Source organism: Suncus etruscus, chromosome 13 (genome assembly GCF_024139225.1).
Source record: "Suncus etruscus isolate mSunEtr1 chromosome 13, mSunEtr1.pri.cur, whole genome shotgun sequence".
NCBI classification, from domain to species: domain Eukaryota; kingdom Metazoa; phylum Chordata; class Mammalia; order Eulipotyphla; family Soricidae; genus Suncus; species Suncus etruscus.
Genome location: NC_064860.1, coordinates 9,070,020 through 9,095,999, shown reverse-complemented (window position 1 = coordinate 9,095,999; position 25,980 = coordinate 9,070,020). Strand labels below are relative to the sequence as shown.

Genomic DNA, 25,980 nt, shown 5'->3' with positions numbered 1-25,980 from the left:
AAGGCAAACGCCACTGTGCTATCTCTCCGGGCCCTCGATTAGGAGATCTTACAGGAACTTCATGCGTAATTAAATTCACTATTTCAAAAGAATATGTTCTAATTATATCTGTTTCTAAAAATGCATTTATAACTGTATAGCTGTGACCAAATCTCTCTCCATGTGTTGCTTTTTTTTTTCTAATTTAGGCACTGTGGAGTGTGTGTGTTTATGTTTGCATATGTATTTATGTTTCATGCACTCCAGGTGATAAACTAGAATTCTGTACTTGCAGAACATGAACTATGCCATTGAATGAGATCCATGCTGCCAAGCTGTTAGATTATACCTGGTTTTATCCAAAACCAAGATCATCCCTGGTTTTTTTGTATCTGTTTGTTTACAACTTGTTATCACCCAAAACAAAGATTGTCTTATATGTAAACCTGAGCTGGACAGGCTCAGAATAGCATGCCTATCTGCCCTTATTCTGTTATTAATTCCCCACTTAGGGGTGTTTTCTGTACTCAATAAAAACGGTTCTGGCAGGCAACCGGCTCTCAAAATGAGGTAGAAGATTATCAAACTACACATTTCACCCTCACCTTGGTCTGGATTATTTTGAGCAGTGTCTCTGCATTAGACTCGTTCACCTGAGTTTGGAGATATGATGCGTGGGATGATTTTACACCAAACTCATTTTTAGAGGAGTTTACTTACATATTAAAATTTCAAGCCAAATAATTAAAATAGAAAAATAATTCATATTGGGGCCAGAGTGATAGTAGTACAGAGAGTAGGACGCTTGCTATGTGCAGACTTGGATTCAATTTCCAGTATTGTCCCTTGAGTCCTGCCAAGACTGAGGGTTAAGTGCAGAGCAAGTAGTAAGCACTGAGCAACACTAAGTGTAGCCCAAACAAATAAAAAAGAAATTTTTGTTGTTGTTGTTTTTGGGCCACACCCGGTGATGCTCAGGGGTTACTTCTGGCTGTCTGCTCAGAAATAGCATATGGGACACTGGGATTCGAATTAACCACCTTTGGTCCTGGATCGGCTGCTTGCAAGGCAAATGCTGCTGTGCTATCTCTCTGGGCCCTGAATATGGAAATTTTAAAACAGTTCTTTTTAGGGAATTTCAAAAAATACTGATTGATACTTATAACCCTCCCCCCAAAAAGAATGAACAAAACAAATTCAAGCAAAAACAAATTTGTTGTTCTCTTTTTATTTGTTTCGACTATATTTGATATTCTTCAGTAGAGGCACTTGGACCCATGCTTAGATATTAGAAGTATCATAATAATTTATATATGTTCTGTTGCTCTGAATATATAGTAACACCCATATCTAGTATGAGCTTGAAGACTTACTCTATCCCCTACATTAAGAACCTTGTGGGGCCAGAGAGATAGCACAGCAGCGTTTACCTTGCAAGTAGCTGACCCAGGACCTAAGGTAGTTGGTTCGAAACCCGGCGTCCCATATGGTCCGTCCTCCCCCACCCCACCCCACCCCTGTGCCTGCCAGGAGCTATTTCTGAGCAGATAGCCAGGAGTAAACCCTGAGCACCGCCGGGAGTGCCCCCCCCCCCACCAAAAAAAAAAGACTCTTGCTTTTTCCTCATTGGAACCATATGGGATGGACACTACATAGATTAGCTTTTACAACATTTACTGAGTTTTATAGTGTTTTTTAGTCAGATAGTGACTGAAAATACTTTATATAATGAATTTAATTAAGCGCATTTAATTTAAGCATAAAGTTTTTGAAAGTTCTCCTAATGAAGCTCTTTTCCACTCAGATAAAAAAGATAGTTAGCACAAAGGTTAAGGTCCTAGCATTGCACATGGCCCAGTCCAGTTCAATCCCTGCTACCACATATGGTCCCTGAGCAGTGCAAAGATTTATTCTGAGCACAGAGCCAGGTCTAAGCAGCCCAGAGCACCACTGTCTGCCTCATATGTTCCCTTTCTTCGCTCCCAAAATATTTTTTTATAGTGGTTTTAAAATGGCAACTGGTAGAAAACAGCAACAAACAGAACATAGCTCTTCTCATCATGCCTTCTCTACAAAAATGCTGTTTCTTTTGAGTAAGTTTATCTCACCCAGGAACCTTGGAGGCAAATTAGGTTGTATTTTCTTCCTTTTTTTTGTTCTTTTTGTTGTTTTTGAGCCATGCCTAAAGGCACTCAGAGGTTATTCCTGGTCCTGCACTCAGAAGTCACTCTTGACAGGCTCCGGGGACCATATGGGATGCTGGGGATCAAACCTGGGTTCATCCCAGGTCAGCCGAGTACAAGGCAAATGCCCTACTGCTGTGCTATCACTCCAGCACCTGCATTTTTTTTTTTTTTAATTTTGGGTCACACTTGGCCCAGCTCAGGGGCCACTCCTGGCTCTGCACTCAGAAATCGCTCCTGGCAGGCTCAGGGGACCATACGGGATGCTGGGATTTGAGCCTGGATTGGCTGAATGCAAGGCAAATGCCCTACCCCAGGCCCCTACATTTTCTTTGATTTCCACAACCTATTAGAATTCTCACAAGGAAAACAACCATTTGTTTTAATTTTCATTAGCTCCAGGTTTGCCAGTTTTATCTCCATTCAAGATAAATCTTGGCTCATTTCACACAGTCCTTATATTCTTCATCTCAGGAGTTTGTTAAATCAGATTTCTCATGTTTCCCAGAGAAACACGAGTAATTAAGCGTTTAAGTTTAATTGCAAAATCTTGTTTGAGTGTCAGTGATGAAGAGTAAATATGATGATAGGAAATGAAAAATCATTCAGCATGACTGCATGTTTCACATTTCTGTACACATTCTATCATTTTCTCTTACTGGTGTTAATGTAAGAAAACCAAATTAGAAACCATCACACTTTTTTTTTAACCTTTTGGAGTATTCATCAATTTCTTCCAGTACCCCAGTTTTTATTCTTTAAGAAGCCTGTGTCAGGAAGTGTTCTCATTCTGATCAATGCAGTTCAAAAGACTAATTAGTGACCTGTGATATATGAAATGTGGATTTCAACTTTTTGTTTATTATTTTCTGACTGGGTAAATTTAACAACACAGTTGGCCATAAGTAGAATTTTGGGTTCTATTTCCTAATGTGTTTGATTATAATTCCCTTACTTCTAATTTGTAGCTGACTTTGACTTGCACTCACATTCCCTATAATATTCTCACTTAATTTACAAACATCTACTCACCAAATGGAAAATAATTTCCACTACTTCTCAGTGGATAATGAAATTCTGTTGGAGTATCTTCCTGAAGTAAAAGTAGGGTGCTGAGGTTTTTTTTTTTTTCCTAATCCTATTTTTTAAAATATGTTTCTGAGAATCTTTGAGGAGAGTATTTGGCTAAGCTTTCAACTTGCTTCCATTTGTGAAGGTTTTTTATCTAATGTTATGGCCACTTAGCTGGTAACATCAGCTGCCCATAGATGAAAATTGCACTACTAATAAAATGGGCTCTCATAAACTGGGCACTTGGAAATCATTTACTGCCTTCCTGGGAGAGCTATTTATCTGTCAATCTAAGATTGACTTCTGTGTCCGCTTTGATGATTTGCCTTAGTAACAGATGAGGGAGAGGGAGAAGCATGTTAATACTGATTCTGCATTTCACCTTTAAATCTTGACTTGGAGCTGGCGCCATAGGTAGGAAGGGTGCTTGCCTCATATGTAGCAAGCCTGGGTAATCTTTGAGCATCACCTATTGTTGCCTAAAAAAGCTACCTCCCCCACCCCCACTCCCCCCAAAAAAACAGATCAAAAATTACTAGGCTTGTGGAACTTACCATGTTTTGGAATCATTGCTAAAATGAAGAAGAAATAATTCCTAGTAAGGGAATGCTTGTCTTCTTTTATGTTCTGGAGAGAAGTGTATCTCATCCTTTTTCCCTGAAGACATTCAGTTGTATTTTTTTCCTAGTCAAACCAGAATATTTTGTTCTTTTGGCAGAATATATGTGACTGGCTCTTTCTAAAGATGATAATAGCTGTATTCTCTCCTGCAATTACTTGATTCTGTCAGTATGCCTTACCCAAGACTAGAAAAACCTGATGGTTGTAGCCTAATTACAACTTATTTTCAAATTTGCAGACTTACCTTCAGGTTTTCATGAAAGACTTTTGAATACTAACCATAGGGTACTATTATATAATAATAGGTGTCAAAGTTATGCTCACCTAAGCAGTTCTCTTAGAAGCAAAAAGATCTAATTGTGATACTACTGTAGATTAGAGTCCAGTTATTCTGTTGACTGGAATTTAAGACTTAGATGGAGGGTTGGACATGCCCTTTTAAGATTTGTTTCAGTGTCAAGAATCTCAGTTTTATGGTCATTGAATGATTGCCAGAAAAATGGTTGCCAACATAATAAGGTCAATGGAAGTAAAAAAACAGTATGGTGCTGGGAGGTTTTTTTTTTTGTTTTGTTTTTATTTTGGTTTTTGGTCCACACCCAGTGATGCTCAGGGGTTACTCCTCACTTTGAGGGGTAACACTGGCTATACGCTAACAAATCACTCCTGGCTTGGGGGACCATATGGGACACCAGGGGATCAAACTGCAGTCCCTATGTGCAAGGCAAACACCCTATCACTGTGCCACTGCTCCGGCCCCAATATGGTGCTGTATTTGTTTCTATAAATTTATTCTTTTTTCTTTGATGTTTTATTTTTATAAATTCTTTAATGAATCATTAAGAGAGACACAGTTACAAAATTGTTTATAACTGAGTTTCTCTCATACAGTGTACGATACCCTTATCAAATACACATGTTCGTACACCAATGTCTCCTTCCCCAGTTCCCACCCTCTCCCCTGCCTCTCTTGTGGCAGACATTTTTCTTCTCCCTCTCTCTTTCTCTCTCTTGTATACCCACACACATATACAAACACTCTCCTCTCTCTCTCTCTCACACACACATATTCTCTACCTTTTTTTCCTTTTAGACACTGTAGTTTGCATTGTTATTATTTAAGGGATATCATGCACATCAGTATCTCTATTTAGCATCCAAGTCTTGTCCAGTGATCATTTCCAACTATCATTGTCATAGTGGTTTGTTCTCTGTAGTAAGGTGTTTTTTTATAACGGCATTTTCAACAAATATCTTTGACCTTGAAATGATAGAATTATGAAGGTTTAGAGCCTAGTGTAATTTTTTTTCTTTAACATTTTTTTTTAATTTAAGCACCCTCGTTAACAGAAATGTCTGTAGTTGGGTTTCATTCATAGAATGTATACTACCCTTCACCAGTGCAACTTTTCTGTCAACAATGTCCCCCATTTTTCTTCTCTTCCTTTCCCTGTCTGTCTCTGGGACAGGCATTCTTCTTCTCTCACTATTATTTTCATGGTAATTATCAGTGCAGTTAGTGCTTAAACTGCGTTCACCAGTCTTTGTGGGAAGCTTCCATATAATAGGATTGTCCTCCCGGCATTCACCTCTACTGTCTCTAGATTTTATTACCATACTGTCTTTTATTATTATTATTATTAATAATAATATTATTTTGGTTTTGGGGCCACAAGTGGCAGCATTCAGAGATTACTCCTGGCTCTGGGCTCAAAAATTGCTCCTGGCAGGCTCAGGGAACCATATGGGATGCTGGGAATCAAACTTGGCCTGTCCCGGGTCATCTGCGTGGAAGGCAAAACGCCCTACCTCTGTGCTATCTCTCCAGCTCCAGTCTTTTATTACATTTTATTTTATATCCCACAGATGAGTGAGACTATTTTGTGTCTATCCCTCTCCCACTGACTTATTTCACTCAGCATAACAGTTTCCATGTCCATCTCTATGTAGGAAAATGTCATGATTTCATCTCTCCTGACGGCTGTATAATATTCCATTGTGTATATGTACCACAGTTTCTTTAGCCACTCATCTGTTGTATGGTACCTAGGTTATTTCCAGATTTTGGGTATTGCAAATAGTGCTGCAATGAACATAGTCATGCAAAGGGCATTTTGTATTGTGTTTTTGTCTTCCTAGGGTATATCCTCAGGAGTAGTAATACTGGATCAAATGGGAGCTCAGTTTTGTTTGTTTGTTTGTTTGTTTGTTTTAGGAATATTCTTATTGTTTTCCACTAGTTGGTATTGGACTAGTTGGTATTCGCATTAAAAGAGAATGAGTGTTTTTCTCCCCATCTGCACACCAGCACTGATTGTTCTTGTTCTTTGTGATATGAGCCAGTTTTTTCTCTGAGATGATATCTCACTGCTGGTTTGATTTGCATCGCCCTGATGATTAGTGATGTTGAGTATTTTTTCATGTGCCTCTTGGCCATCTGTATTTCTTCTTTGAGAAAATGTCTGTTCATTTCTTCTCTCCATTTTTTGATGAGGTTAGATGTTTTTTCTTGTTTAGTTCTGTCTGTACCTTGTATAACTTAGATATTAGCCCCATATCAGATGGATATTGGATGAATAGTTTCTCCCATTCTGTGGCTGGCCTTTGTATTCTAGTCACTGGTTTCTTTGAGGTGCAGAAGATTCTCAGGTTAATATAATCCCATTTGTTTATCTTTGCTTTCAGTTGCTTGAAAAGTGGTTTTTCCTCATTTAAGATGCCTTTTGTTTCAATGTCATGGAGTGTTTTGCCTATGTTTTCTTCTATATACATTATAGTTTTAAGTCTGATATCAAGGTATTTGATTTATTTTGATTTGATCTTTGTGCATGGTGTTAAAGAGAGGTTTGAATTCAGTCTTTTTGCATGTAACTGACCAACATGTTCCAACACCACTTGTTGAAGAGGTATTCCTGACCCACTTAGTGTTTCTTGCCCTTTTATCAAATATTAATTGATTGTATAACTGGGGGTCAGTGTCTAAATACTCTCATCTATTTAATTGATCTGAAGTCCTGTCTTTATTCTAATACCAGACTGTTTTAATAACTATTGCTTTGTAGTACAATTTACAATTTAAAGTTGGAGAAAGTGATGCCTCCCATTTTGTTTCTTTCCTGAATAATGCCTTACCTACTTGTGGGCATTTGTTGTTCATTGTTCCAAAAGTATTCAGTAGTGTTTGATCCACTTCTTTGAAGAATGTCATGGGTATCCTTAGAGGGATTGCATTAAATGCTTTGGGGATTATTGCCATGTTAATGATGTTAATCCTAACAGTCCATGAATATTTCTTGTGTCTTCTTTTATTTCTTGAAGCAGTGTTTTGTATTATTCTTCGTAAAGTTTTTTGTTTTTTTTTTTTGTATAGCTTCTTCACTTTGTTAGTTAAGTTGACTAAAGGTATTTGAGGTCCTGTGGTCCTATTGTAAATAGATGGTTTTTAATGTCTATTTCTTCTCAATAATTATTTGTATATAAGAAGGCCATTGACTTTTTGTGTTAATTTTGTAGCCTGCCTCTTTGCTATACAAATACAAGTCTATACAAATCTATTGCTTCTAGAATTTTTTTGGTAGAGTCTTTAGGATTTTTTAAATATAGTGTCATGTTGTCTGCAAATGGTGAAAGCTTGAATTCTTTCTTTTCCTTGTTATCTTTTTCTTTCTTAATTGCTATGGCAAGTACTTCCATTACTATGTTGAACTGAAGTGGTGAGAGGGGGCAAACTTCTCTTGTGCCAGATCTTAGTGTAAAAACTTTTAGTTTTTCTCCATTTAGTATAATATTTGCCATGGGCTTCTGGTAAATGGCCTTGTGTGTGTGTGTGTGTGTGTGTGTGTGTGTGTGTGTGTATATATATATATATATATATATATATATATATATATATATATATTGGTTTTTGGGCCACATCCGGCGGTGCTCAGGGGTTACTCCTGGCTGTCTGCTCAGAAATAGCTCCTGGCAGGCACGGGGGACCATATGGGACACCGGGATTCGAACCAACCACCTTTGGTCCTGGATTGGCTGTTTGCAAGGCAAACGCTGCTGTGCTATCTCTCCGGGCCCGGCCTTATGTATATTGAGAAAAGTTCCTTTCTTTCCCATCTTGAGAGTTTTTATCATGAACAGGTGTTGGACCTTATCAAGTGCTTCCTCTACATCTATTGATATGATATATGGTTTTTATTTATCCTTTTATTGATATGGTGTATTACATTGATTGAGTTGGTATATTAAAACCATCCTTACATCTTTGGAATGAGTCCTACTTGATCATGGTGTATTACCTTCATGATAAGCCATTGGACTTGAGAGAGGAAACCTTGAGAATGCATGAAAAACTAAAGGAAAAGTCTTTATTGGAGAGGCTATATAGGTGGCCAGTACTTGTTTGGTCAGCAGAGATTCCAGAATGGTATTCTGCATTGCTTCCCCATTGTGTCCTTTGCAGTGTGCTGTTTTCTACATGTTCTGCTTGGGTTCTTGATGTGCAGGTCTTGCTGGGTTCTTAGTAGGCTGGAGATAGGTACTACTTTTACTATCACCTCTGGAGTTCTTGGGGAGCCCTCCACACCACTGGTCAGTCTTCCTTGTATGTCCCATTGGGGCCTTGACTTGCTGCCACCTCTGGAGATGGGGGAGCTCACCACATTGCTCAGTGAAATATTTTATGTACCAGATACATATCAAGTATAGGAAGATTCCTAACCCCAAATAGCATGTTTTAAAATCTCTCTCTTCCCTCTCCAGATCTTCCTTTCAGCCATAAAGGTATTCTTCTAGATTAAAAACTTTGTGGAATAAGTAGTATGTGTGTAAGTAGATTGTTTTTTTTTTTTTTTTTTTTTTTTTGTTGTTGGTTTGAGGCCATACATGGTGATACTCGGGTTGGTTACTCCTGGCTCAGATATCACGTCTGGTAGTACTTGAGGAACTATATAAGATATCTGGGGAATTGAATCCAGATCAGCCACATTCAAGGCAAGTGCCCACCTATTTTACTTTCTCTGTGGCCATGCATATTTTATTTATTTATTTATTTATTTTTGGCATTGCTCAGGGGTTACTCCTGGCTATCTGCTCAGAAATAGCTCCTGGCAGGCACGGGGACCATATGGGACTCTGGAATTCGAACCAACCACCTTAGGTCCTGGATCGGCTGCTTGCAAGGCAAACGCCCTGTGCTATCTCTCCAGCCCCGGCCATGCGTATTTTATTTCTCAATAGCCCAACCTGTCTAAAACTAAGATAGCTTTATTACCATATATACTCAAGTATAAGCCGGTTCTTTCAGCACAAAATTTGTGCCGAAAACCCGAACTTGGCTTATACTCGGATCATACAGGGTATTTGATTCAGTGCATGTAAATCAAATGCACATAGTCTCCAGTCGTTTTCTGCCCTCTGCTACAGGGGGCGGTCCTTCAGCTCAGTCCACAAGTCATGGCTGAGCTTGAGAGGTAGGCAGCTGAACTGAACTGTATGCCACTGGACTATTTAACCCACAATGCTTTGCACTTTGTATGAGACCGACAACAGTGATGATGATATCTGTGAACTCAGGGATGATGGCAATGTCTATGCTGATACCCTCACATCAGATACAGCTGAAGCTCTGTTTGGACATACAGATGATGATGATGAAGAATCCAGTTTTTGAAGGATTTTAACCTTTGTGATTTAGCTTAATTACCTGTTAAGCTATGGTTTTCTGTACTTTATTTAAAGTTTTAAAGTTATTGTTGCTAGCTTACAGTTTTTCTTTAGCAATAAATATTGAAAAACTTTTAACCTACTGATTCCTCAATTATTGTCATTGTTTTGGGTACTTTTATTTATTTATTTATTTTTTAGTTTTTGGGTCATATCTGGCAGTGCTCAGGGGTTACTCCTGGCTCTCTGCCCAGAAATTGCTCCTGGCAGGCACAGGCACAGGCACGGGAGACCATATGGGATGCCGGGATTCAAACCACCACCCATTCTGGTTTGGCTGCGTGCAGGGCAAACGCCTTACCACTGTGCTATCTCTCCGGCTCATATGTTTATTTTTGAAATTTACCCGTGGCTGCTGCATTTTCCACCTCAACTTATATCTGAGTCACTAAGTTTCCCCAGTTTTTAGGATAAAATTAGGGAGTTCAGATTATACACTGGTCAGCTGTCAGTTTATACTCGAGTATATATGATATATATAACTTATCGAGTTTTCTTTTTCTTTTAAAGGAACTGTTCAAGAAGTTGGGACACTCTTAGCCAACAAGGATGTTCGTGTCAACTGTTTAGATGAGGTAAAAATTTTAAAATTTCACAAAGGTTTTTACTTCATAGGATAATGGATTATGTGTAAAACCTAACACTACAAGTTGTTTTCTATCATTTTTGCCCAAGTTAAGCTAATTTCTGATCAGATATTAACAGATAAGAAACAGATTATAAATATATAAGTATGTGCTTAATTTTATTCATTTTATTAGGCACCAAGTAAGTGCAAATAGTTCAAGTCATAACCTTTATTATAAAGTATAAGGAACAATAGAGTTTTATTTGCTAATGGGTTATAAATTGTTATCACATACTAAAGAAGACTTAGAATATGGGTTAATTTTAAATGGACATGCCCTGGTTTTAGCAAGTCTACTTCTAGAGAAAGGGGCTGGACCTAAAATCAATTTTGTAGATTAATTGCTACCCAATCTTGCTTTCTGAGATGATGACAATGTTTTTTCTGTTCTAAGCATTTGATATGGTAGCTTTTTGCCAATTCTAATGCTAAAGAACAAAAGTTTCACTTCCTCTTGCAAAGGGAATGGAATTTTGTTAATGCTTTAACCATACATAGCTAGAAAACATTTAATGTCAAGAATTTTGCCACAGACTAGTCTTTGAGTTCTCTCGAGGAGAGTGGATGTACAGGTGGTGAAATATTAAGAAAATGAGAGAACCACAAAATCTATGTGGAAGAAACAACGTTCTAAATTTTAATGTGGGGGACAGGTATATATATATATATATATATATATATATATATATATATATATATATAAGGTAAATTGCCAGTCACAGGTATGAGAAGAATGTTTATGAATAAAGCATAGATTAACAGTAAAACAATTCACCTGGCTAGGGGGATATGCAGACCTGATGATAAGATCTATATTAAGTAAGAGTCCTGAGTTACAATGGAAAAGGTTAATTTTAACATCTCAGAGCAATTCTTGGCTGACTAGCCTCAGATGTAAAATAAGAGATTAGTGAGAAATGGGAATTCTCTCTGTTTCTAAGGGGAGAGCTTTTATTGTTTAAAGGTCGAAGTGAAGGAGACAAGCTATATCTAAAATGATGTCATTCTTTTTCTGGGAAAAGCTCAATAGCCCAAATCTACATCCTGGCCAAACCCTTTCGATCCCCAGAAGTAGAAACTGCAAAGGTATTTTAAAGACAGAGGAGAAAAATGCTGTTTCTAAGTGTCTGTAATTTGGTGCTGGAGTTGCCCAAGTAAAGAGAATTTAATCCAGGCTATTCTCGCCTGTAATATACATGGCAGAAGAGAGAATCAATTATAGGCCAATTAGATGTGAAAGAAGCATAATATCAGAACCGTAACACGAATCCCAAAAATATTTCTAAAGGAATTAACCAGTAATACACACAGGGGAGAAGCACCCCAGTGGGCCTTCTGGTGAAATATTCCTTGGGAGTATTTGAAACAGCCATCCGCGCTAAGAATATGACATCCTGTCGGGCCTTCTGTCCGTCCTCCTTTTAGAACTACAGAAATTTCTATCAATGGTGTGACAGAATTTATTTGACCAATATTTCAAAACCAAAAAATTGATAGTTCAGCACTACTTTCTTATAGATGAAACTAACAGTCCACAGAGTATAGTTGCCATATGCCTTTGTTTATTGGCTTTAAGGTTCATAAAGAGATAGAATTCAGTGAAGAAACTATTAAACTGAAGTAGCACCTCTCAGAATCTGTCATATTAAATAGAAAAACATATAAGTCAGGGATAGAAAAAAAATAGGATAATCCAGTGTAATTAAACTATGTACTCTAATTTTATTGTTGTTTCTTGGTCACACCCAGCTATGTTCTGGTTACTCCTGGTTCTGTGCTCAGAAATCACTTCTGGCAGGCTGGGGGGACCATTTAGGATGCCAGGGATTGAATCTAGGTCGGTCACATGCAAGGCAAATGCCCTACCCATTGTGCTATTGCTTCAGCTCCTGTACTCTATGTTTTAATACAGATACTTCTCATTTTCATATGGAGCATTTGTAAACATTAAATAATTTATGGAACAGAATGACATTACAATGTGTTATTACTTGTCTTGAATGTGCCTGACCCGGTTTAATCATTATATCACATATGGTCATTCGGGAGTGATCACTGAGCTCAGGGCCAGAAGTAAGCCTGATATGATCTTAAAACAAGGAAAAAAAAACCCAAATATTTTAAGGTATTCTTTGTAAAAGGAAATATTAGCTAACTTATAAGACGTTTATGAAATGTAATAGGGTCCATTCAAAGTCAAAACTGTGACTCAAATAATTTGATCTAATATGATTTATTTTAATTTGACACAGTTTTGGGATAAAATAAAAGAAATAGTAGATGTTGCCTACTCATTGGAACTGAGTAAATCAGAAGCTGTTAGAACATTTTGTAACATTTGTATTGTTATAAATTTTAATCTTTCTTGTATTTTGAACTTTAACTCATGAAATTAAGACAAAGTATAAGGTGTGATTATTCAATAGCTGAATGAATTGGGTAAAAAAATAGAAATAAAAATACTTAAAGATATTTAAAGATAGCAGTAATATATAAATGGGAAATACTCGAAGTTAAAAATTGGTGCTTCTTAGTTCCCAAGCAGTGCTCAGGGAATCTGAAGGCCATTCTTGGCTATACTGGTCAACCAGAGGGCAAATCAGTGAGAAAGAGAGAAAGACATATATAAAGAGAGAAAGAGAAAGAGAGAAAGAAAAAGAAAGAGAGAAAGAGAAAGAGAGGGCCTGAGTGATAGTAAAGTGGATACAACATTATTATATTGTGCCTGGCCACTTAGATTCAGTCCTTGGCATCCTTTATGATCCTCTGAGTACTGCCAGGAGTACCCCACCTTGATCCCTCTGAGGAAGGAAGGGAGGAAGGGAGGGAAGGAGGGAGAGAATAGGGGATAGAATGTCAAGATAATTATGCGGCCAATTCATTTTGTTACTATTTTTTAAAATCATATAATCCTAGTACATTTGATCAATAATCTCAGTACATCTAGCCCTGTACTAACATTTGATTTTGGAAGAAAAGACACACTGTACTGTAAACATATCAATAAAGGCTTTCAGAGCTTTTAATAAGCAAAATAAATACTTTCAAAAATTCACATTTAGATCTTACATAACGAATATTATGACTGAGATAACTCATTTTTTGAAGGAAGATGTCCTCTTATTGATTTGTTTTAAAATTTGATCGTGCTTGGAAAAACAGCTGGCAAAAAAAGAGCAAAAGAGAAAGTGGAGATTTTCTTTCTTTTTTTAAACAATAAGAGAAGTAGTAAGACATGGGGTATGCAGGTAAGTGGGCATTGGCTCACACAGATGCCAGATAACACACAAACAAATCGAAGGAAATGGGGGCACTTAGCAGAACTATGCGTATTTCCCCTGATCTTGTGTTATTTTCACATGGTGCTCAAAATTATTTTTAAGTTTTAGGACAGTTATGCAGTTCCAGACTCTCTGTCTTGGAACTGGATTACTGAGCTGTAGGATGGAATTGCTAAGTAATGAGCTGCATTCTTGTGCTGTCTCTTTATTGTATGCTTGACAGTATACAAGATATGCACAAGTTAAGCCATCCCTTAGCATCTGTTACCTAGGCATGCTCTAACATGTGTTTTTTTTTTTTCCAAAAGGTAACGGAGTAATGGAGTTAGTGGACTCCATTTCATCAATATTCTAACTACCTGCTCAACTACCCCTAACATTTAAATAACCCTTCTTGTAGATACCTCCAATGAAGGGAAGTATCTACATTATATATTGTATATATATTTGCTTATAATTTCTCATTTCTGTTCCCAAGAAGTTACCGCTTAACTTGCTCTTCCACCTTTGTTCTCCATTGAACATTTTTCATTTGCTTTGTATCTCACTATGTTTACTTTACTTCCTTATATCTTTACTTCCTTTACTGGAGAAGCCTGTGAACTCTCATGAAAATGTATTTCTCCCTTTCTCTTCCCTCATATCTTTCATATGTTTCAATAAACTTTCTTGCTTTACCAAAAAAAAAAAAAAAGTCACCTCTTGTACAACCACATGGAATGTCTCAGTTTTCTCACAATGACAACTCCGAGACTACTAGGATAGTGTTATCTATAATGCTTATGATAATATGACTTATGATAATAGACTGAACTTATCAAAACCCATACTAGCTAAATTACAATTATAAGGCTAACTTAAATAACTACATATTTTAGAGAAGTTTGCATTCAAATGTGTTCTTGAGCCCCAACACTTCTAAATTACTAAGAACATTCATTTACAGTGATTGGCTCACTCATTTGTCCTGAAAATAGTACTATATACCTAGAATATAAAAATAGATGTTTCATTGGCTACGGAAAAAAATACAATGGCAGCATTAGCTAGAGTCAATCCTGTCAACCATTTCTCCATATTTATATAGTCAAACATGTATGTTTGTATGTATATGTATGTCAAATATGTATAGTCAAATTATAAATGTAATTTTGGTGTTCATTGTTTTCAAAATGGTACCATTTATAAAAATATGTTCCTCACATCTTATTTTTCTCTTTGGTTGTTATTCATGAAAATTTATTCAGCTTTCCTTTGATAAGCGTTCAACTTATTTTGAGGGCTGTCGTCTTTTTTTTTGGTTCCTGATTGTAGCTGTTGGTTTATTGTATGGTTCATGTTTTCCCAGGAACTAAAGATGTGTGATAGAGTTGAGGGTTGTGTAAACTTGGGATTTAGTTTCCTGTGCCAGCCATTTTCTATCCACATGAGGTTGAAAAGTCCTTTCTGAATCTCTTTGCTAATCTATAGAAAAACTTTCTAAGGGCATAAAGCTATCTTTCTTTCTTAGTAGGTTATGGAAGATTTTACTACAACAGTAAATATGAAAATATAGGCTATAAGGATGGTTTTCAAATTTATTTATATTTTAAATGCAATTAAATAATAATTTAATTATTAATAGGGGAGAAGGTAAAATAAGACAAAATTAATATTTTTCCTTTCTATTAAAGAATGGAATGACACCTCTAATGCATGCTGCATATAAAGGAAAACTGGATATGTGCAAATTACTTTTGCGACATGGAGCAGATGTAAACTGTCATCAGCATGAACATGGATATACTACACTCATGTTTGCTGCACTGTCGGGTGAGCTTTTAGCCTTTATTCTAAAATATTAGTATTATTCACCCATACAAGATTGTTATAAGCATAAATGCATTCAAATAGGTGAATTTTTTGGTATGTTTTAAGATCAAGAATGATGGGGGAAGGGGTTTGAGTATCAAATTTTTGAAGTTATCATGTATGAAATGTTATAAAGTTGATTTGGTGATCAGTTTTGTGTATATCAGCTGGTTCTTATATGATAATGTACTATAAATATTTTAGGAGCTAGATGAATTGTTCTTCCAAGTTCCTTTGATGATCTATGTTCATGATTTTTATAGAGTTATCTGTTTCCTTGCCAGTACATGGGCCTTTCAGCATTACTGGGTACAGCCCTGCAGGCTCTCAAGCACATAGACTTGGGTCATCTCTAGTACTGCAGGGCCTGAGAAACACCTTGTCTTTGGACTCTTGCATTGAACCACTGGCCCAGTTGGTTCAGAATCCTGGAAATGGGGACCAGAGTGGTGGTGGTTCAAGCGGTAAGGCGTATGCCTTGCCTGCACTAGCCTAGGATGGACAATGGTTTGATCCCTTGGCTCCTGGCATCCCTTATGGTCCCCCAAGCCAGGAGTGACTGGGTGTGCCCCACCCCTCCAAAAAAAAAAAGGAACAAAAAAAAAGAAGAATCCTGGAAAGGGGATTCTGGGCCTTTTGAGCACTGCTTGGAATACCACCCTCTCTCCCAACCTCCCTCCCCCAAATAATAATATTTAGCAAATTGTCACTGATACTTCCTTGCTCTGTTATAGTAATGTAGATTACTCTAACCTTGTGGCAAGGGAAGCCAAACTACAAATGCATTTAAAATATGCATAATTGATCCTGCAGTGTTTTCCAGAAGCTGTATCTAAGGACATCATACTTTAAATTTGGAAAAGTTAATAGAGTTCATTGAGTATGGATTATACTGTAATATCTGTAATCCCTTTACCACAATGCAAATAGAATACCTATTTTTATTTTTGCTAAGGGCCACTCTCAGCTGTACTTAGAGCTTACTCTTGGCTCTGCATTTAGGGATCACTCCTCATGGGCTTGGGGGACCGTTTAGGGTGTCTGGGATCAAACCTGGGTCAGTGTAGCAAGGCAAATGCCTTTCCTGCTGTACTTGCTCTGGCTCCAAATTTTGTATGTTTAGACAGAAAAAAGTACAATAAGATAGTTCCAACTGATAGTAATCCCAAGGCATATTGATAGCAGGGATAGGATACACTAGAATTTATATCTATCACATCCCTATTTTGCTTTTAATGTTTTATTTTGCCTCTATACTAAGCATAATTATTTTCAGTCCTAAGATTAATTAGTTTATACAACCCTAGTTCCTGGGAGACCAAGAAATGCATGAACTGGAGTCCCAGACTGCTGCTTTCAAAACATGTGCTCTGGCCCTTTGAGTCATCTCCCCAGTCCAGTATGCATTAATTTTAAGAAAAACATGCTTTTTTTTTAAAGTGTAATAATATTCACTCCATATTATTTTTGTATTGCCTGATGTCTTTTTAAAAAATGCAGGTCATTTTAAAAGTATATTTTTATAGCATTTTAGACTTTACAGGGATTGCAAATTATATTTTGGCAAAAATGAAGATATTCAAAAGGTTAAAACTAAGGGCTGGAGAGATTTGTAGGAATTAAGATGCTTGTCTTGCTTGTGGCCAATCTCAGTTTAGTTATGGGCACCCTATGATCCTCAGAGTGGCACCAGAAGTGACCCAGGAGAAAAGAGCCAGGAGTAGCTTCTAAGCACTACCAGGTATGACCCCATCTCTGCATCCACCCTATCCTCTCAAAAACAAGCAAACAAAAAGCCTAAACTAAATATGAGGGGCTGCAGCCATTATACAGTGATAGGGCCCTTGAATGTGGCCGACCTGGGTTTGATACGGCATCCCATTTAGTCCCCTCAGCCTGCGAGGAGTGATTTCTGAATGCAGAGCCAAAAGTTGCCCTGATCACCTCCTGGTTTGGATCCCAAACAAACAAACAAACAAACAAAAATTCCAAATAAATTCTCCTGACATTTGTTAAGAATGTGAACCAAATAAAATTTAAAAGCAACAACAGCAGCAACTAAATGTTGAAAAATCTCCAGGTCATTTAGAAGGGAACATTTATATTATGCATTGTTAATAGTAAATATTCTCCCCCTCCCCTTTTTTTTTATTCTAGGTAACAAAGATATCACGTGGGCAATGTTGGAAGCTGGTGCTGAGACAGATGTTGTCAACTCTGTGGGAAGAACAGCTGCTCAAATGGCAGCCTTCGTGGGTGAGGGTTTTTTTTTTTTTTTTAAAAAGAGTTTTATTTCAATTCAGGCAACATTACTACATTCCTGGTAATGTTTATGGTCTTAGCATGCAAAGTTACTGTATATCCCCACCAAAGTGCACAAGATCCCCTACCCCAATTATCTCAATAATTGTAGTCATCTTTGTTTTGTTATCAAAGCCCAAGAATTTGTCATCTTTTAAGACTAAGGATTTCCTCGTTTGGTTTCTGTGTACAACACACTAGTGAAATCATCTGACATATGTCTGCCTTCTGACTTAATGTGCTTAGCATCATGCTCTTCAGTGCCACCCAAGTTGCAGCAAACTGTATAATTTCATTTTTTTTTTTTCCACAGAAGCATAGTATCCCATTGTGTCTATATGCCATGACTTCTTGTTTTGTTTTGGGGCCACACCTGGTGGTTCCATGGACTGAACCAGGTCGGCAAAGTGCATGTCATATTCCCTAGTTACTATCTCTTCAACCCTTACCACACTTTCTTTATCCATTCATTTGTCATTAGACTTAGATTATTTTTATATCCTGTCTATTGTATTTAGTGCTGCAATACACACACTCACACACACATATAAACACATACATCTTTTTCATTAATGTTTCTGTATTGGGTAAGTGTCAAGATTTCACCAGATTTCATGGAAGCTCTATTCTGACTTATTGGAAAAAATCTTAATACTTCTCATCCAGAGATGTTGAGCCATAAAATAGTCTCACTAGCTGTGGATAAGAGTTCTCTTTCTACCATATCCCCATCAACATTGGTTGTTTCTGGTCTTTTTTAAGATGTTCCATTCTTGCTGGTACCAGATGAGATCTCAGTGTCTTGTTTTGATTCACATTTACCTGATAATAAGTGCTAATATGATAATAAGATGATGAATACTTTTTCTTATTTCTATTGACTATATTAATCTCTTTAGGGCAGTTCCCATTCCTCCCCTTTTTCCTATTTTTGGAGAGGTTATTGTTTTGTTCTTGATGTTGAGCTTTGTGAATAATCTACTTATCTTGGATATTAGCCCTTTATCCTAAGTGTAGTGTGCCAACATTTTCTCCCATTTAAGGAGGTATATTTTTATTTTTATTTTAGCTTGATTTTATTTTACCATGGAAAAACTTTACAGTTTGTGGTAGTCCATATTTTATTGTTACTTTTTGTTATCTTTGCTGTGTAGTGAAATCATTGAAGACATCTCTGAGGTCAATATTGTGAAGAGTTCTGTCAGTGGTTTCCTTAATGTGTTTATGGATTCTGGTATAATTGAGGTCTTTAACCCACTTTGAACAACTTTTGAAAAAACTTTACAGTTTGTGGTAGTCCATATTTTATTGTTACTTTTTGTTATCTTTGCTGTGTAGTGAAATCATTGAAGACATCTCTGAGGTCTATATTGTGAAGAGTTCTGTCAGTGGTTTCCTCAATGTGTTTATGGATTCTGATATAATTGAGGTCTTTAACCCACTTTGAACAACTTTTGTTTATGGTGTGATATGGAAATTGAGCTTCATAATTTTGCATGGGGATACCCAGTCTCTGAACACCATAATTTCTTTATCCACTAATCTGTTCTTGGGCACTTGGGTTATTTTCGTATTGTTTTGGCTGTTGTGAATAGAGCTTTGAAGAACATAGGAGTGTAAAGGACTTTTCTGCATTGTATTTTTGGACTTCTGGGTATACTCCTAGGAATATATTACTGGGTCATGGAAGTCTGATTTTTAGTTATTTGAGTAATATCTATATTGTTTTCCAAAAATATATTCTTGTTCTTTGTGATGTGTACTGGTCTTTGTGGTGTGAGATGGAACCTCAATGTTTTGATTTGCATCTCCCTAATGATTAATGTTGTGGAGCATTTTTTCATGTGTCTTTTTCTGTTCTTTGAGGAAGTGTCTGTTCATTTCTTCTCCCCATTTTTTGATTGGGTTAGATTTTTTTTTGCTTGCTAGGTCCTACCAATGCCTTATATATCTTAGGCATTACTCCCTTATAAGATGAATATTGAATGAATAGTTTCTTCCAGTCTGTGGGCAGTCTTTTATACTGGTCACCATTTTCTTTGAGATGACACTATTTTCTTTGCTTCTGCTTCTTAGCTTAATGTAGTCCCATTTGTTTATCTATACTTCTACTTGCTTGTTATTTCATCCTTAAGATATCTTTAGCTTCAGTGCCATGGAGAGTTCTGCCTATGTTTTCCTTTATACATTATGGTTTTAGGTATGGTATCATGGCCTTTAATCCATTTTTTGACTTTTGTGCATGGCAATAAAGGAAGGTCTGAGTTCAGTTTTCACATGTGGCTGACCAATTTTTCTCAACACCACTGTTGAAAAGGCTTTCCTTGTTCCACTTAATATTTCTTGTTCCTTTATAAAATGCCCTACTGTTTGTGCCACTGCTCTAGCCACCCCCCCCAGACTTCTTTTAATGGCAATACAATTATTTAAAGAATTTGTATCTTTGTGATATTGTCTTTTTATCCTCTGTGATGGAAGAGCCAACGCTCAATGTATGGCCTGCAGGTTCTGTTTGCTGCCTAGAGTGACCCTTACTTGCTTTAGAACAGTATCACTAGGGAAGACTTTGCTTTTTATTTCTTTACTTTTGTGTGTTACTCTTTTAGTAATTTTTATCTTTAAATATTTTAAATGTACTGCAGTTCTATAATTTACAATATTTTTAATGATGATTTCTACATACATAAACCAATACACACCCATCACCACTTTATCTACCTTTGTTCCTCAAGGAACTCCATCCCCCTTCTTCCTTATGTGTGCTTGAACAGCTATAGATATTCCTTTAATATTGCTTCTGTTGTATTCCACAGGGTCTGGTAGTTGGTATCTTGCTTCTTATTTGTTTCTTCTTTGATCCATTTGTTATTTAGTAGTAAGTTGTTTAGTTTTCTAGACTGTTCTAAGAACAGTTAATAATAATAGTAATAATAATAATAATAATAATAATAATAATAAAAGCACTTAAAACAATATAAACTTAAATTCCTTTCAAAGAAAGCCAGGTGTAATTAGGAAAGTATGGCCATGATTTGTATATAGCAGGGCTCCTCAAACTTTTTTAACAGGCGACACTCAGGGGTTATTCCTGGCCTGCACTCAAAAATTGCTCCTATCAGGCTCGGGGGACCATATGGGATGCTGAGAATCGAACCCAGCTTCATCCTGGGTCGGCCGCATGCAAGGCAGATGCCCTACCACTGTGCTATATCTCCAGCCCCCAGGAGCGATTGCTGAGTGCAGAGCCAGAAGTAACCCCTGAGCATCACCAAGTGTATCCCCCCAAAAAAGATACAGATATATGTCTATTTCTTAAGAAAGTCATAACTTTAATAGAGGAAATGTCTTATTTTCAACAAATTCCATATTTTTTTTCTATTGAAAGGTCAACATGATTGTGTCACCATAATCAACAACTTTTTTCCTCGAGAGAGACTGGATTATTACACTAAACCCCAGGGGCTGGACAAAGAGCCAAAATTGCCCCCCAAATTGGCAGGTCCTCTGCACAAGATTATTACCACAACAAATCTTCATCCTGTCAAGGTAGTATGGGATTTATTATATTTTCTTTTTGTTTGTTTGTTTATAATTTCTTTTTTTTATTTAAATGCTGCTCCAGAATTTACAGTACTCTGACAATATGAGTAATGTCTTGCATTGAGTTTTGTGAATGTATGCCTTCCAATAGTAGGGCTCTGTTGAGTTGATGCAGTGATACAACTGATAATCATGGGGAAAACTTGCAAAGACTGAAGGACATAGACTACTGCAGGAAGCAAGATAGGTCGAGACATGGGCTGATGCCTTCTTTTTGGTATTACTGTGAACGACTCTAGTAACTATTACTCTAGTAACTGTCAGTCGCTGAGGACAGCTCTCAGAGGAATATTCAGCCTTCCACAGAGTAGCAAGTGAGATAATTTCCTTTATTTGTATATTTATTTATTATTTTTCTTTCTTTTTAATACCTCGAGTATTTTTTAAATTTAATTCTTGTGTTTACAAAGTTTTATTTATTTTTGGGTTTTGGGGGGCACACATGGCAGCACTCACGGGTAACTGCTGGCTCTGTGCACAGAAATCACTGTTGGCAGGGTCAGGGGATGCTGGGAATCGAACCCGGATCCATCCTGGGTTGGCTGCATGTAAGGCAAATGCCCTAAGCAGTGCTACCTCTCTGGTCCCTTAAAAATTATTTAATACTAGGGTTTCATCATAGAATATATACTATCTTTCACCAGTGTGATCTTCCTACCACCAATGTCTCCCCATTTCCCTCCCCACCCTAGCTCCCTGCCTGTCTCTCAGACAGGCATTCTGCCTCCTTCACTATCATTGCCATGGTAGTTGTCATTGTGCGTAGTGTGTGTCACCACTCTTTGTGGCAAACTTCATGTCATGAGCTGTTTCTCCCAATGTTCAACTCTATTGTTTCTGGATATTATTGCCATACTGTCTTTTACTAGATAATTTTCTTTAGGTCTAGGCAGCTCCCTGAAGAAGCAGATAGCTCTGAGTTCATAAGCCAATATGGCAGTTGAGCCCTGATACACAGGCCTTCCTTGTAAAGAACGTCTTGGTGGGGCTCCCATATATATATCTAAACATGCATTACAAGAAACACATACTATAGAACATATTTTGAAATGTAATCTGAACTTTTTTTTAAATGCAACAGTGATTTGATGCATTTAAGTTACACAATTTGTCCAGGAGTTGTTCAAATTACTTAGATTTTCTTTCCTATTTATAAATGTTTTTTGTTGTTGTTATTTTGGTGTGGAGTCACTCCTGACAGTGTTCAAGAATTATTTTTGGCTCTGCACTTGGGGATCAGTGCTTGTGGAACTCAAGACCTGTCATGCTGGGGATTAAATCCAGGCTGGCAATGGGCAAGTACCTTACCTACAGAACTATCTCTCCAGCCCCTTAGAAAAAAATTTTTTGATTGAAGTAGTGATTTTTAATATTAATGATGGTTTTCCACTTATATAATTCCAGCACCGAATTCATCACCAGTATATTCATCTCTCTCACCAAGATATACTTCACATATTTTTTTCAAACTTCAGATAAAGCAACTAGGTATTCAAGTGGGTTAACTGGAAAACTAGTTGTGAACTATTTTCAACATATTGTGTGTTCTCTTGTTTACAAATGATTTTTAAAAAATATTTATTCAAATGAGCATAATTTCTTCAAGTAATTGTCACATAAAACTCTATGGTTGCTACATTGCTTATGCCCCCCCCCCTTTTTTTTTTTTTGGTGTGGCGCTCAGGGCTTACTCCTGACTGCATTCAGAAGTCACTTCTGGCAGACTCTGGAGACCATATGGGATGCCGAGATTCAAAGATTCAAACCGGGGTCCATTCTGTATTGGCCGTATGCAAGGCAAACGTCTTACTGCTGTGCTATTGCTCTGGCCCCTGTTATAGCCTTTCTTAAAATTGAATTTCTGCCATATGTCTTCATTTATGATATATAGATTTGATGGTATTTTAGAACTCTTTCAGGACAAAACTGATTGATGGAGATTGAACATTATAATATAATGAAATATGTTTCCTCATAAACCTGTTTCAAAAGAATAATTAGGGGCCAGAGTGATTGTACAGCAGGTAGGGGTCTTGCCCTGCATACAGCCAACCCTAGTTCCCATAGGATCCCAGCATCCCATGTGATCTCCTAGTCTTGCTAGGAGTGATCCCTGAATTCAGAGCCAGATGTAATCCTTGAGCACTACTGGCATGGCCTAATAAAATAAAAAAGAATGATCTATGACTGCCATTAAAATATGTAGATGGTTTTTATAACTTGGTCTTTTGAAGACTAACCCATAAAAATAACACTACCAAAATGTAATATTACTTAAATTTTTGATGCATACTCTGCATACAGTCTGAAGCTTAGAATTTAAGTACACCACCATTACCAACAAAATACCTGTAGCAGTGTCATTCTTCACCCAAGTTACTTTTCTGGGCTCTCACCAGAAATAACTAGCAGATTATAACTAGCAGAAATATAATATAGCAGATAGATAATACTGTTAGACAGAAGTCTAACCTTGCACGCAGCCAACCTGAGTTCAGCCCCAAAGGCTCTGCCGCCAGATATTCCTGAGTACAGAACCCAGAGTAAAGCCCTGAGCACGGCTAATTGTGGCTTCTGAACCAACCAACCAACAAGCAAAAACCAGCAACCCCCAAATCGAAGACAAATTTGATTTTTCTGTTTTTCACAAGCTACTGGGATGGCATTTAATATTGGTGCTGAAATAAAATGCACAACACATCGTTTGTCTGCTTATGCAATTAATAGCATAATAGCAATTAAAAAAACTCAAACCAAAAAACCGACCATAGATTGGGTGTCTCAAGTAACAAATACAACTTTCTCATAGTTTGAAAAGCTAGAAAGTCAGACAAGCTGCTGGTTGTTTTGATTTCTTGTGAGGCCTCTCTTTCTGGCTTACAGAGAGCTGTCCTCTTTCGGTGACCTGGCATAAATTCAGAGCCATGATCGACAACCAGCAGTGTTGTGCTTGTTCTCCTATGTTAATTCTTCCCTGATGACCTCATTTGACCTTAATTACCTCCTTTCCTTTCTCCAATTACATTCACTTTAGGAGTCAGGCCTTCAACACTGGAATTTTAGGATTCAGTCCACATGTAACTCTTTTACTATACAGATGTATTTTTTAATACAAAACATTTTTATTTCTGCCTTTTTCAATTTACTTTCTTTACCCAGAACCTTAAATTCTGAATTTATCTGCATAACATATTCTTTTTTTATTAAATATAATTTTTATTTGAATCATAGTGGCTTACCTATCGTTGACAATAATATTTTAGGTACATATTAACATAAAATCAAGGGAATTCCCATCACTGTACTATACAGATTATATTATATAATTATAGATAATAATGATAAAAGAGATAAACAGGAATCTTAGTTGTTAATATTTTCTGCCTTTGCTTTCAATAGAATTCAGTGAACTTTATGTTTATATCACTGGTCTTTTCATAGGAACACAACCTGTTTTCCTTGGCCTTTTGACTTGATTTATTTACATCACTGAATGTAAGCAATTGTGATCTAAGCAGAGGATTAAAAGCATTTGCTCTCTGTTTTTCTTCTGAAGTGATTGGCCTGTCCATTCAATGATCTGCTCAGTCATAAGCTACATTCTTTCATTAGTCCAATGGTAGGACACACGAAGAAGCTTCGGTGCTTCATTATCACAGCCATTTTAGTCACCAACAGCTACCCTAATTTAAGAGTCTTTGGTCACCTCACAGATTTGTGAGGGAGGGAAGTCAGCCAAGATTGGAAGACTGTCTGGCTTAGACACTCTAAGTTGTCTACTCACACAGAACTGCATAATGCTAAACAAATTGAATTCCAATGGAAACTGGAAGCTGAATCAGAACATTGCTTTTGATGGCAAAGGTATGATAAGGATTGGTGGGTACATGCTACAAAAAAGCACATGTAAGTTCCAGATGAGAGATGAAAGAAAACTCAGGTCCTAAGATACACAAAGCGTTGCTTTATGAAACGGATTGACATTTCTTATCAATTTTATTATTTTTATTCGACCGTGGGCTTGACCTCATCATACTATTATGGAATGTAAATCTAGCAGCAAGCTGCTATGGTCATTATGCTCTTATTTTACAGATGAAAAGCATGAGGAATCTGAGAATTTTATCCATGATATCAATCAGGATTCCACCAAAAGTAGGGATGGGGAGAGAGGCTTGTTCAGTTTTGAGAGCCAGTGAAGCAAACCTGAAATTCAAAGGGCCGGCTATTAAGGAAAGGCCAACTGGAACTTGAAGATTTAAACTAAAGTTGTAGTCCACAAGCAGAATCTTTTTTCAGGAGGATAGGTTTCTTTCCTTCTTTAGGTTTTTCAGATAATTTTGTCAGCTCCTGTAATTATCTAAGATTGTTTTTCTCCTTAAAGAAAATGGATTGAGGGATAGCACAGCTGTGTTTGCCTTGCAAGCAGCCGATCCAGGACCTAAGGTGTTTGGTTCGAATCCCGGCGTCCCATAGGGTCCCCCGTGCCTGCCAGGAGCTATTTCTGAGCAGACAGCCAGGAGTAACCCCTGAGCATAGCCGGGTGTGGCCCAAGAACCAAAAAAAAAAATGGATTAAGCACTTTATTCACATTTATAAAATGCCACCTAGATTAGTTACTTAATTAAGACTGTGATTTAGACAAATTGACAGACAAAAGTGATCGTCACATCATTTCAAAGTCATAGGATTGAATTTTCAATGCAATCCCCTGTCAGCAAATTTCAAGGTCTGTGCCTTCTTATAT

The 25,980-nt window shown here is 37.1% G+C and overlaps 1 protein-coding gene across 1 annotated transcript in view; it reads left to right on the top strand.

Moving 5' to 3' along the window:
- The window catches only part of ANKMY2 (ankyrin repeat and MYND domain containing 2), a 48,886-nt gene that overhangs the window by 7,015 nt on the left and 15,891 nt on the right, over positions 1 to 25,980 (top strand). The window contains exons 2-5 of the mRNA XM_049785695.1: positions 10,083 to 10,147; positions 15,155 to 15,293; positions 17,490 to 17,588; positions 21,019 to 21,179. Coding sequence (XP_049641652.1) covers positions 10,083 to 10,147; positions 15,155 to 15,293; positions 17,490 to 17,588; positions 21,019 to 21,179 — 464 coding nt within the window. The remainder of the gene's footprint in view (positions 1 to 10,082; positions 10,148 to 15,154; positions 15,294 to 17,489; positions 17,589 to 21,018; positions 21,180 to 25,980) is intronic.